At 43.7% G+C, this 11,660-nt stretch overlaps 1 protein-coding gene across 1 annotated transcript in view; it reads right to left on the minus strand.

Moving 5' to 3' along the window:
• Dennd1b (DENN/MADD domain containing 1B) overlaps nt 1-11,405 on the minus strand; it is a 177,147-nt gene extending 165,742 nt beyond the window's left edge. Inside the window, exons 1-2 of the mRNA XM_013017299.1 lie at nt 11,208-11,405; nt 10,016-10,075 (exon numbers count right to left, since the gene is read on the minus strand). Coding sequence (XP_012872753.1) covers nt 10,016-10,075; nt 11,208-11,405 — 258 coding nt within the window. The remainder of the gene's footprint in view (nt 1-10,015; nt 10,076-11,207) is intronic.
• Between the last annotated feature and the right edge of the window lie 255 nt (nt 11,406-11,660).

The raw sequence follows: 11,660 nt of genomic DNA on the forward strand, positions 1-11,660 counted from the left end.
CCCTGCACCGTCCCCTCCCTCACCCCTGCACCGTCCCCTCCCTCACCCCTGCAGCCCCCTCCTCTTCCTCACCCCTGTAGCCCCCTCCTCTTCCTCACCCCTGCAGCCCCCTCCTCTTCCTCACCCCTGCAGCCCCCTCCTCTTCCTCACCCCTGCAGCCTGGTGTGCCTCTGAGATGGGCACAGCCCCCCTCCTGGCTCCAGAATGTTCACTGTGCGCCTGCTGCACAGCTGTTCCCCTCCACCCCCACCCCATGTGCACATGCAGGGAGGGACATTCCTGGGACCTGAACTAACTCTGGACCACGGGTGCTGGGGGTGCAGCGGGGGGGCTGGGCAGGGTGGGGGTGTGGAGAGGTCACCCAGAAGCAGGTGGTGCCCACAGCCACAGTACAGTCCTAGTCACACCCAGACACCCGGACCGGATGGATGGAGGGACTGAGCCCCAACAGCAGGCGGGCGTGAGCTCCCTGCCTGGCTCGGCACCTGTGCTGCCCACCACCACCTCCTCACACTGAGCCCCGCCTAGGCCCTAAGAGGAGAAGGAGAGCTGAGTCTGGCCATGGACAGTCAACACGTTGTCCAGCCATGGCTGCCGGGCGGCCTCCTGGCCAGCCCGGCCAGCTTTCACCCTAAGGGACAGTGATTGTGCCCCTGCAAAAGGTAAGGCGGAGGGAGAGGCATGTCGGGGGGCTGAAGACAGTAAAGGGGGGAACTTAGAGAGCCTGTTCTGCTCCACTTCAGTGATCTTAAACGTCCTTGTCAACATTGGTATACCTTCATCAACCCAACAAGACCTACTGCGTCGCCCTGATCTCCACAATCAAAAAACGAGGACAGGGAGGCTTGAACAATTCAACAGGAGAACGCTAGTTTACCCTGACGCATTGTCAGAACTGCACGTGGGGTGAGACGGTTCACGTCAGTTCTCGTTTCCTGCATTCGTAACACGGGAGTCATTTCTTGCCTATCATATGGACTGTGTGATGTTGGAGTTAAAAGATTCTACAATGCTGCAGGACGGACTGGGAACTTTTTCCTGTGAATTTCAGTTTCACAATTAGGCCAAATCCACCATCTAAGGCTGTCTGTCCCAGAGAGAGCTTTTCCTGCTTCAGGAGCTAGCACACCCTGAGCCTTGAGATCAATTCTCTAAACTCAAAACCACTTCTGCTCCAAGTATGGTTGAGGGGTTTTGAACTTCTCCTTTCATTATAATTAATTCTTCTCCAAAGGAAAGAACCTTGCTGAACATGTCTCCGTATACATCATCAGTTCTTAAACCATTCCCGTCATGGTGGGAAGGTTTGAAGTGACAGTCACATCCCCGTAAAATGTAAAATTGTTCGGTTTATATTAAGTGTACAGAGAGAATACTATACATGCACACACTGCCATGAATCTTACTAAATCTTCCTTTGACTTTCATTAGAAGCTTTATCTAGTCTGCTTTAGAGTTAATTGAGCAGAATCACAGATGGACATGAGTTACATGCACAATTTGTTGCAGACTACTAGGAAAAAATACCTTGAAATGTACATGTATCTTGGTAATATTTTTATTGAAACCAGTGATATAATTTTACAAAGGGCAAACTTTTAAACTGCTGTTGCCTCTTCTCAAACATGTGTTTTAACCACAATACTTCCTCCTTGGACATCAGTATTAACATGTTCCAAACCACTGTAGTCTAAGAACAAAATCTGTATTGTCCCACAGCATAGTCTTTAAAGTACCAGGGCTTCTGGTGGTGAAGGAAATGCAAATAAAGACAAACCTGAGATACCACCTTACCCCAGTCAGAATGTCCCACATCCACAAATCAGCCAACGACAAATGCTGGAGGGGATGTGGAGAATGAGGAACCCTATTACACTGCTGGTGGGAATGTACACTTATACAACCACTTTGGAAAGCAGTCTGGAGGGTCCTTAGAAAGCTAAAGATTGACCTCCCTTACGACCCAGTCATACCACTTCTAGGCATCTACCCTGAACAACAGGAACCAATATACAAGGACACGTGCACCTCCATGTTTATTGCAGCACTGTTCACAATAGCTAGGATAAGGAAACAACCCAGATGCCCCACCACAGATGAATGGATCCAAAAATTGTGGTATCTATACACAATGGAATATTATGCAGCCATTAGAAATGACAAAATAATGGCATTTGCAGGGAAATGGATGGAGCTAGAAGGAATCATGTTGAGCGAGGTAAGCCAAGAGCGAAGAGACAAACGGTACATGGTCTCCCTGATAAGTGGATGCTAAATCCAAAATGTTAGGTGATATGACAAAACTAACAGGACTTAAGAAACAAAGAACTCCCACTCATCTGGTTGAACCACTACCAAATATCCCCATGCTGCTGATCACATAGATGGTATATAACATGTGAGCACCATTATATATTACAGACTGTGATAGACAATTTGCTCCAGGAAAGTTAGAATGAACTTGTGACTTTAAATGAGCATCATTATTCCACAATACTGTGAATTTCCGGAAATTATGTAATCACTTAATCACAATCAAAAAAAAAAAAAGAACCTCGGGGAAGGGAGGGAGGGAGGGGATGGTAGGGGGAAAACAATGGAGGGGGTAACAATGTTCAAGAGGAAGTATACTCATTACCTCACTCATGTAACTGTAACCCTCTGTATAGTATCTTTACAATAAAAAAAATTTAAAAAAGTACCAGGGCTTTAAAATGTTTTACAGACTTATTTTAATATTCTGGGCTAGAGAAATTCAGTAGTAGCCAAGAAACTGTGTCTAACACATGTAATCCTAGCTACTTAAAAGGCTGAGATCTGAGGATAACAGTTCAAAGCCAGCTAGGGCAGGAAAGTCTGTGAGACTATTAATCTCCATTAAACTACAAAAAAAAAAAAGGGCTGGGAAGGTGGCTCAGTGGTAGAGTGCTTGCCTTGCAGGCATGAGGCCCTGGGTTCGATTCCTCAGCACCACATAAGCAGAAAAAAACCGAAAGTGGTGCTGTGGCTCAAGTGGTAGAGCGCTAACCTTAAGCTGAAGAGCTGAGGGACAGCGCCTAGGCCCAGAGTTCAGGCCCCACGACTGACCAAAAAAAAATAATAAAGCTGGAAGTGGAGCTGTGGCTCAAGTGGTAGAGCCCTAGCCTTGAGCACAAAAGCTCAAGGATAGTACCCAGGTCCAGAGTTCAAGCTCAGGAGCAGCAAAAAAGAAAAAAAATAAAAACAAAAAACCCAAGTTCATTAGTAAAGCAATTGGTACTATGCAACAGTCTCTGGATTTGATCCCGAGAATGGGAGGGAGCAGGGAGGGAAGTACTACAAGTCCTGGGTACCTTATTCTCACAATGCATTCATGATCCAGTATGATGAGTATGTTGTCAACATCTTTATTGCTCAATTTCCACGTGCTTAACACAATTCAGTCAGTGGAAGATGTGAATGAAGATATCCTAATACGTTGATAGAATCAGCTATTATCATTTGTGGTTCTGTAATTTTTTACTTTCTATAGTTTGTGGCTATGTTATAATATGCATAGTATTTCATGGTTGTTACAGCCGCCTACTGCATTGAGCTTTCCATATGTTAAGACTTAACTTTTCTTGTAGAAGCTAAAACTGTTTCCTTCTTTAAAAAAAAAGTATTTGTTATTATATATCTCCTTTAATCCTTTTACACTTACGTGAGCTTTCTAAAGTGTTATGTTTTAGATTTATCCTGTGGATTTTAACTTCGATTTTTAGCCGGGTCTGAGTATCTTGGCCTCTTGGATCAAGCTCTCAGACCATTTTGTACCTATGACACTGCTACTAAATTGAGTTTATTTCTTCCACTTAATGTTCTCCCCAGTCTTTCCTCCTAAGCCACGTTTTTCTTCCTTTCTTTTCTCCATCTTTAGGATTGCTTATTTTTCTTAATGTTTTCTCATACACTTTGCCCCAAACTAATAGTGATCTCTTCTCTATTCATTTACTAGGCATCCTAAAAAGCAAATGCCAATTGATTAAATCCCAAGATTATCAACGCATCTACTTCCTGCCAACAACCCAAGAACCTTAGAAACCCCTTTCACAATTACATTTGGTATGTTGCTGTATTCAGTCAGCATCTCCCATGATTTTTTGCTCCTACTTCTGCCTTAGATCTTGCATATAAAATAACATTATTTCTGCCTGGGAGATATGCTGTAGTTGATGGAATATTCTCTCACTTTTTGTTTGGCAATGTATTTCATCTTGATTTTTTTTTTTTTTTGTCGGTCATGGGCCTGAACTCTGGGCCTGGGCGCTGTCCCTCAGCTCTTCAGCTCAAGGTTAGTGCTTTACCACTTGAGCCACAGCACCACTTCCAGCTTTTTCTGCTTATGTGGTGCTAAGAAATTGAACCCAGGGTGTCATGCGTGCAAGGCAAGCGCTCTACCACTGAGCCACTTTCCCAGCCCCATCATCTTGATTCTTAAAATTGTTTTCGCGGATCAATTCTAAGTGTGCAGTTTTTTCCTTCTGCATGTTTTCCGTATCATTACACTGGCTGCTGGCTTCACCAGCACTGATTTACTTGGGATGGAGCATCTTTTCTAACTGGATTTAAGATTTTTCTTTTTTGTCTAGTTTTGTACAATTCCTTATGAAGAAAGGAGGCATAGATTTTTTTTTTCTGAGATAGGGTCTCACTATGTAGCCCTGGTGGGAGGCCTGCTTCAGCCTCCCTTGTGCTGGGAATTACAGGTGTATGCCACCACGCACAGCTAAAGCCAGGATTTCATTGCTTTACTTGACTCTAGATGGGTGACTGCATTAGTTCTCAAATATTCTGAACGCCATTCTGCGACTTCTTCTTTCATTCTGGAACTCTGACTAGACAAGTATTCTCATATCCCAACATCTTTGTGAAAGAACTTTCTCTTTTTCTCTCTGGGCTGAATTCTGGGTGGTGCACCAATATCTTCCCGGCTCATTGTGATTCCAGTCTTACCTCTCATGGAGGTCACCTTTCTGGTTCTCTTATTTATTTAGTTTTCTTTCATGATAGCTCTTACTCGTGATCCCTTAATATCTTAAAGAGAAGCGGTGACTTCGTTTTGTACTGTCTGATCCCTGGAGCTTTATATGTGGGAATCCAGTGAGGTCTGACATGAAGAGTTCTCCCGAGAGGATATTTATTTACCGCTGACAGTTGCCTGAGGGCCACTGAATACCACTTGCATGATTGTGTCCTTTCCGGAAAGCCTTTCTGCTCTGCTCCCATGGTTGGGACTACCAACATGCCTTTATGAGTGGTGTCCAGTTGGGTTTGCCGCATTAGGAAGGCCCCAGAGCCCCACAAACATCCAGCCTCACAGAACCATCCGGGTTCAATGTGGATCTTGTGGCCCTGTTCAAGGTGCCCAGCGGCCCCTCCAGCACTCCTTTCTCCTTTCCTGCTAAGCAAACTTACTTTATGTTGTTGAAGGCTTAATTCTGATTTTCTTTAATTGTCTTGATGGAAGTTTTCACTAAATTATTATGATTTCTCAGTTTTGACAACAGAATAATGTACATTGGTCTGACAGTAAATTTGTGTGTGTGTGCCCTGGTCCTGAGACTTGAAGTGAGGGCCTGGGAGTGGTCCCTGAGGTGTTTTTTTTTTTTTGCTCAAGACTAGTATTCTACCACTTGAGCCACAGCTCTGCTTCCAGCATTTTTGTTGGTTAGTTGGAGATAAGAGTCTTCCACGGGCTGGTTTTGAACTGAAATTCTCAGGCCTCAGCCTCCTGAGTAGCTAGGAGTTCAGGCGTGAACCACTGGTGCCAGTCAGATTTTTTTTTTTTAAGAAAACTATATCCTTAAAATATCTTTTCAGGATTGGACTTCTGATATCAACTGAGATAATACTGAGTTTTTAAAGTCTAGATTATTTTATACTTAGCAATATCATGAATGTCATCCAAAGACAAAAATCTCCATCCACAGCATGTCTGAAATTACTTTGGGGGTAGAGAGAAGGTACAGGAGATTTCAGGCCTCAGAGTTCATAAAGTCAGCAATCCTATGTGATTTAACAGCCAGCTCCAACAAAAATGGTGTCTTTAAATTTGTAGACCAGAGAGTTCGGGTAAAATGTTGAACATTACCAAATGAACATATCTAAATCTATAAAATCCAAGTGGAAATTATGATATGCATTTCTTTGGCTGTTAGAGTTACAGTAAAGAACACAATAGATACCCCCAAATCAATACAATACAGCAAAACGTCTCCTTCCCCCCACTTTTGTTGTGATAAGCCCAAAGGTGTAGAGTAAGCTCTCTTACCTGAGACCAGCTTCTGCTAGCTCACCAGGTTCTTCATTCCTCTGCCTATCAGACATTGGAAAACTGGAAACAGTCCTTAGAATGAAGAACAAGAAGTATTGGAAGCCAAGGAAGACCAGCAGATGATAATCAGAGGACTTGAGTTTTCTCCAGGGACTCTCAGAAAAGTCTGACTTGGGTTTGTAACCCAGTGCCTCTGCCCAGGGAAAGAATTTTCTGACCTCACCCACCAGATACTCCACATAAAGAAGAGCCAGGCTCCTCAGGTATGACAGCCCAGCTCACACCCACTTAATTCTCTCTGGAGAATGAGTAATCAGGTCCGAAGAGCAATGTCATTAGGGTTGACAGCAAGGAAACATAAAAGAGCAAATAATGGGATGCTGATTCCTACAGAATCAACAAGCTGTCAGAGCACCCTAATTTTCTAATGGAAACCGAGAAGCAGGCAAAACAAATTCCTATGTGCCAAGTTTTACCTTCCTGAAATTCTAGGCAATAACTGGACAGATCTACCTGATTTTGGGGTTCAGTAGGTTGTAGTATTAGAACTCAGTCAAATTCCAGGAGTCAAGAGGAAAGGGGTAGACAAATGAAGAGGGGGAGAATGTAGTCAAGACTGTAATGTAAATCCTACCAAATTAAGAAGAGCGAGGGAAAGGGTAATTAGAGGAGGGGATGGGTGAGAATATTGAAAGGGGTGATGGGGATCAAGATGTATTGGCTTCATAAACTACTTCATTACATGGCAGGCAACTCCTTTGCTGAACTACTTAAAAACCACACATACACACACAGAGAGAATGAGGTATTCAAAACTTGACAGCCCCTCCACATTTCCTACCAGACCAGATAAAAATAAACAAAAAGCTGGGATCCTCCTGAGATGTTTCTCTAGAGCTGAAAAGGGTGGATCTAGCCTTATCTGCCCCCTGTTGTTTTTGAGGTCCCCAAACTAAGACTTCCAAGTCTGGCAAGACAACTTGTGCCTAGCATTTTCTCTGGGAGGGAGGAGAAATGGAGGGAGGTCTTCTTAGTTCCCTGGGAATTTATTTGCTTTGGTCTCAGCGGGACAGCATGTCTGCCTTTCACTCCATGAACAACAATTCCAGGCATCTCCTGCCGCCATCTTGAGAGGACCTCTCCCCCACAGCTGGGTGTGGCTGGAATGGGAAGAGGTCAGCCTGACATCTGCAGGTGACCTCATACAGGGACTGGCTGCACTCGGCTTGTTAGACTGCTCCTTCCTGGGTCTTCCCTTCATCTCGCTCAGAGAAGTCGCAGATCAGGAACATCCAACACAGCCAGTACAAGGAGCATGCTAATTACATGGTATCCTCACTGTGGTGACTCAGGAAAGTGGCCAAATAGGTACTGCTAATCCCTAAATAAAGCTGCTGATTACTGCCTGGCCTATTTATTGACGTCTGTGAGTTTTAATAGAAATATGTTGTACTTCTTTTAATGAGCAGGTATGGTGAGTTCTTAAGTAACGTATTAATATTAAAGGAAGGTTTTAGACTAGTAGCCTACGATTGATTTAGGAACAATGCATTCATCTGGGCACCGGTGGCTCATGGGTGCCAACTTCAGAGGCTGAGATCTAAGGACCCTGGTTCGAAGCCTAGGCAGACAAATCCGAGAGATGCTTTCCTCCAGTTAAGCAGCGGAGGGGATTCACTGGTAACCGTAGGAGCAAACCTGATGAATTTCTGGTGTTTGAGTCACCATCTCATTTCATGCACAAAGACTTTGTGCTCCCCACTGAAGGGCCAGCCCTGTGACATTTGCATTTGTTCTCTCTTACATTGTGGTGATTTTTCCTAGAGCTCTACGGTCATTTTTTTTATTAGTCGAGTGTCTCCATAGTCCTGTGAGGTACATTTATGGGGGTGAAGCAGGTACAGATGATGAAGGAAAAGGGTTATTCTCCAAGGACACTGGAGCTCCCAGAATGCCCTGATTACAAGAGGATTCCTTCCCATTTGCCCTAGGCACCAGGAAATACAGGTCAGCCATTTCTCAAAGCAGCTTCCTTTGTGCGTTTCTGCCTTCTGTCTCCTGAAACAAAAGTAAAAGCAAGACTCCAGTGATTCTGTATTTCAATCCAGAAGCATCTCCCTGATATTTCTAAAAGCAAATTTGTAAAAGAGGTCATGAGTGCTCTGTACAGCCAGGCGCTGGTGACTCACACCTGTAATCCTAGCTACTCCGGAGGCTGAGATCTGAGGATCACAGTTTGAAGCCAGCCTGGGCAGGAAAAGTCCATGGGACTCTTCTCTCCAATTAACTAGTATTAAAAAGCCAGAAATAAAACTGTGGCTCAAGTGGTAGAGTGCTAGCTTTGAACAAAAGAAGCTCAGGGACAGCAGCCAGGCCCTGAGTTCAAGCCCCAGGACCAGGAAAACTAAAAATAAAAATAGAAATCAACAGCAAGGATAGACAATGCAAAGTATTCACTTCCATGCAAACAGAGAAGACAACAGTGCTGTAAGGACCAGGATGAGGCTTCTGCAAAGGCCCCTGGGAGGCTGAGCTTTCCCCCACGAGCTGCTGCGGGAAGCTGAGGAGAGAGTTCAGGAAGATGCTCAGGGCGTAGCCGCTGACTCAGAAAAATAAGCCCATGCTCTGCATTACACTGCAGTGAACATGGTAAGACGCCGTCAGATTTCAGAGAGGCATCCATATGCTCTCCAGAGGTACTGCCCGGGAGAGGATGGGAACAGGAGAAGGTCACTGCTAGGTCGTGGATGGTCCATAAGGTGCTGAAGAAAACCAGCCCACGTCAGTCTTCCCATAAACCTCAGTTGCTTCCATCCTCATGACTAGGGAAGGAATTTTTGTTTGTTTGTTTCTTTGTCTATTTGTGCCAGTTGGGATTTGAACTCAGGGCCTGGGCACTATCCCTGAGCTTTTCTGTTCAAGGCTAACTCTTGAGCCACAGCTCCACTTCTGGCTTTTTTGATAGCTAATTGGCGAGGAGTCCCATGGACTTTCCTGCCCTGGCTGGATTCAGACTGCAGTCATCAGATGTCAGCCTACTGAGTGGCCAGGATCACAGGTGTGAGCCATGGGTCCCCTAGTGAGAAGCCAAGCGTTCAGGCCTGCGTTCAGCCCAGAGGTATACCGGGAACCGTTGATTGGAAAACCTTCACAATTAGGTTCCAAATTCTGAAAACTCCGCCACTTTTCCCTGGGCTTTCCAAATGATTTATTAAGAAATCCTTTAACACTAAACTTAATGAATGAAAGGTAGAGTTCCTGGAGGCAAGTTTATACCTATCAGTGCCTACATCCTGGAAACATCCTGACTTTATACTTACTGGGAACAAGAAAAGGAAGAAAACAAACTGTTCCCAAACTTAGTAGAAGGAAGGAAATAAAAGATCAGGACATTAAGAAAACAAAGGCTCACCTCAGTATTATCCTACTTGTTTTAATTTTGAACATATGAATTTAGGGGAACACATTCAAATCATACCATTCATCCAAAAAGCTATTACAACTAACAAGTTTAGCAGAGTTATAGAGTATAAAATCAGCAGCCCAAGAATTAGTTCAATTCCTATATACTAACAATGACCTTTATGTAAAAGAAATTAAGAAAACAACCCAATACACACTAGCATGAAAGACTTATAATAAAAAAAGATGGAACATCTGTACATTGATTATCATAAAACAGATTAAAAACTGAAATGGACACAAATAAATGGAAATTACCTTGTGTTCATGGATTGAAAGAATTGATATTGCCCGAATATCTGTACTACCCACAGAAATCTACAGATTCAACATAATTCTTATCAAAATTCCAGTACAAAATTCTAAAGAACCATGAAATATTCCAAAGCAATATTGAGCAGAAATAATCAAGCTCGGGCATTCCATTGCATGACTTCAAAGTGTATCATAATGTCATAGCCATCAAAAATACTATGGCACTGACATAAACTAGCATATAGATCAAAGGCAGTCCTGGGCCTTGAACTCAGGTTCTGTGCTTGTCAGATAGGTGCTCTACCACTTGAGCCACACCTCCAGCCTTCTACACATTGGCTTATAGGATCTCATGTTTTTTTCCAGGGGTTCATCTCAGATGTAATTCTCCTTCTTACAATCTCCCATGCAGGTGTGCCTTCAAATCTCCAAATAAGAGTCTCATTAACTTTGCCTCATCTGGCTTCAAACCATTCTCCATCTGATCTCTAACCACAGAGAAGCTGCTATGAGCCACTGTGCCAGTCCTCAATGCTACTTTTAATGAGAGTTGTTAACGGTGCTACAGTGAGGCTTTAACTTCAAAATACAGCCAGAGAAACTCAGAATAAACCCGTTGTGGTAGCCCATCTTTTATTCGGTGGTTTGTATTTCTACCTTCTTTTACATTTCTTTTTCTTTCTCTTTGCATAAAGATCATAGTTAAGGATCTTTTCAATTTAATTCTGTACTCCAATGTAATCTTTGGTAATATTCCCTTTTGCTCCAGAACCTCACAAGTTTATATAATAAATGATGTGGTCTTTGTGGCTATAGATGCCTTTTACATGTACAGAAAGAGAAGGGGGGGAGAAAGGGGGAAGCGCCAATTACATACCAGGAAATTTACCACCTTCATCCTCACAGTGAGTGAGGGAGGTCGGGTTTTCCTTTCTTTTAGAAGACCCCAGGGCAACTCACTCCAAGCTACATAAATAGAGATCAGACCAGAAAGGCAACTTGCCCAAAGTTATACAAACAGGGTGTAAAACCAAATCCTCTAAAGGGCATGCAAGGCAACTTGTAGCAAAAATACAGAAATAGACTCCCTAAACTCCACAAAGCAGATCAGCACGCTAAACGTCTCCGGTGGCCTATATTATTCAGCACATGGCCACGAGCATCCTTTAATCACTCCGCGTTATCTTCAGCACACCTGTTGCAGACACAAAACATCAAGACTTGGATTAATCCCCAAACAGTAATGCCACCTGTGTCCCTGTCCTGAGGCTGTGTTTCCCAGGTAATAATAGCCTCGTGTGACAGTCTGCTGCTTGCTGTGAGAGTCGCGCTTGCCCTGGCGTCTCATGTAGGACGTGGGAGGTGTCGGCATTGTTTTTATCGTATTGTCCATGTCTAGCTTCCTGCTGACCCACCCGTTTGCATGACTTCTCTCCTCCCTCCTACCCAGTCTTCAAGTTCCAGTTTGGCCCTGTCTGGTCCACAGTACCAAGTCACTCCTCTGTGTTCGCTTGGTGCTTTTAGCCAATACTCAGTTGTTTAATGTTTAACTATTTTTTGCTTTACTTTTAAACATCTAGTAATTTGAGCACTCCAACTATAAATGCCCAAAGGGCACAAACTGTGATTTTTCCACTTATGTGTGTGT

Source organism: Dipodomys ordii, unplaced genomic scaffold (genome assembly GCF_000151885.1).
Source record: "Dipodomys ordii isolate 6190 unplaced genomic scaffold, Dord_2.0 Scaffold35, whole genome shotgun sequence".
In the NCBI taxonomy this organism is placed as follows: Eukaryota; Metazoa; Chordata; class Mammalia; order Rodentia; family Heteromyidae; genus Dipodomys; species Dipodomys ordii.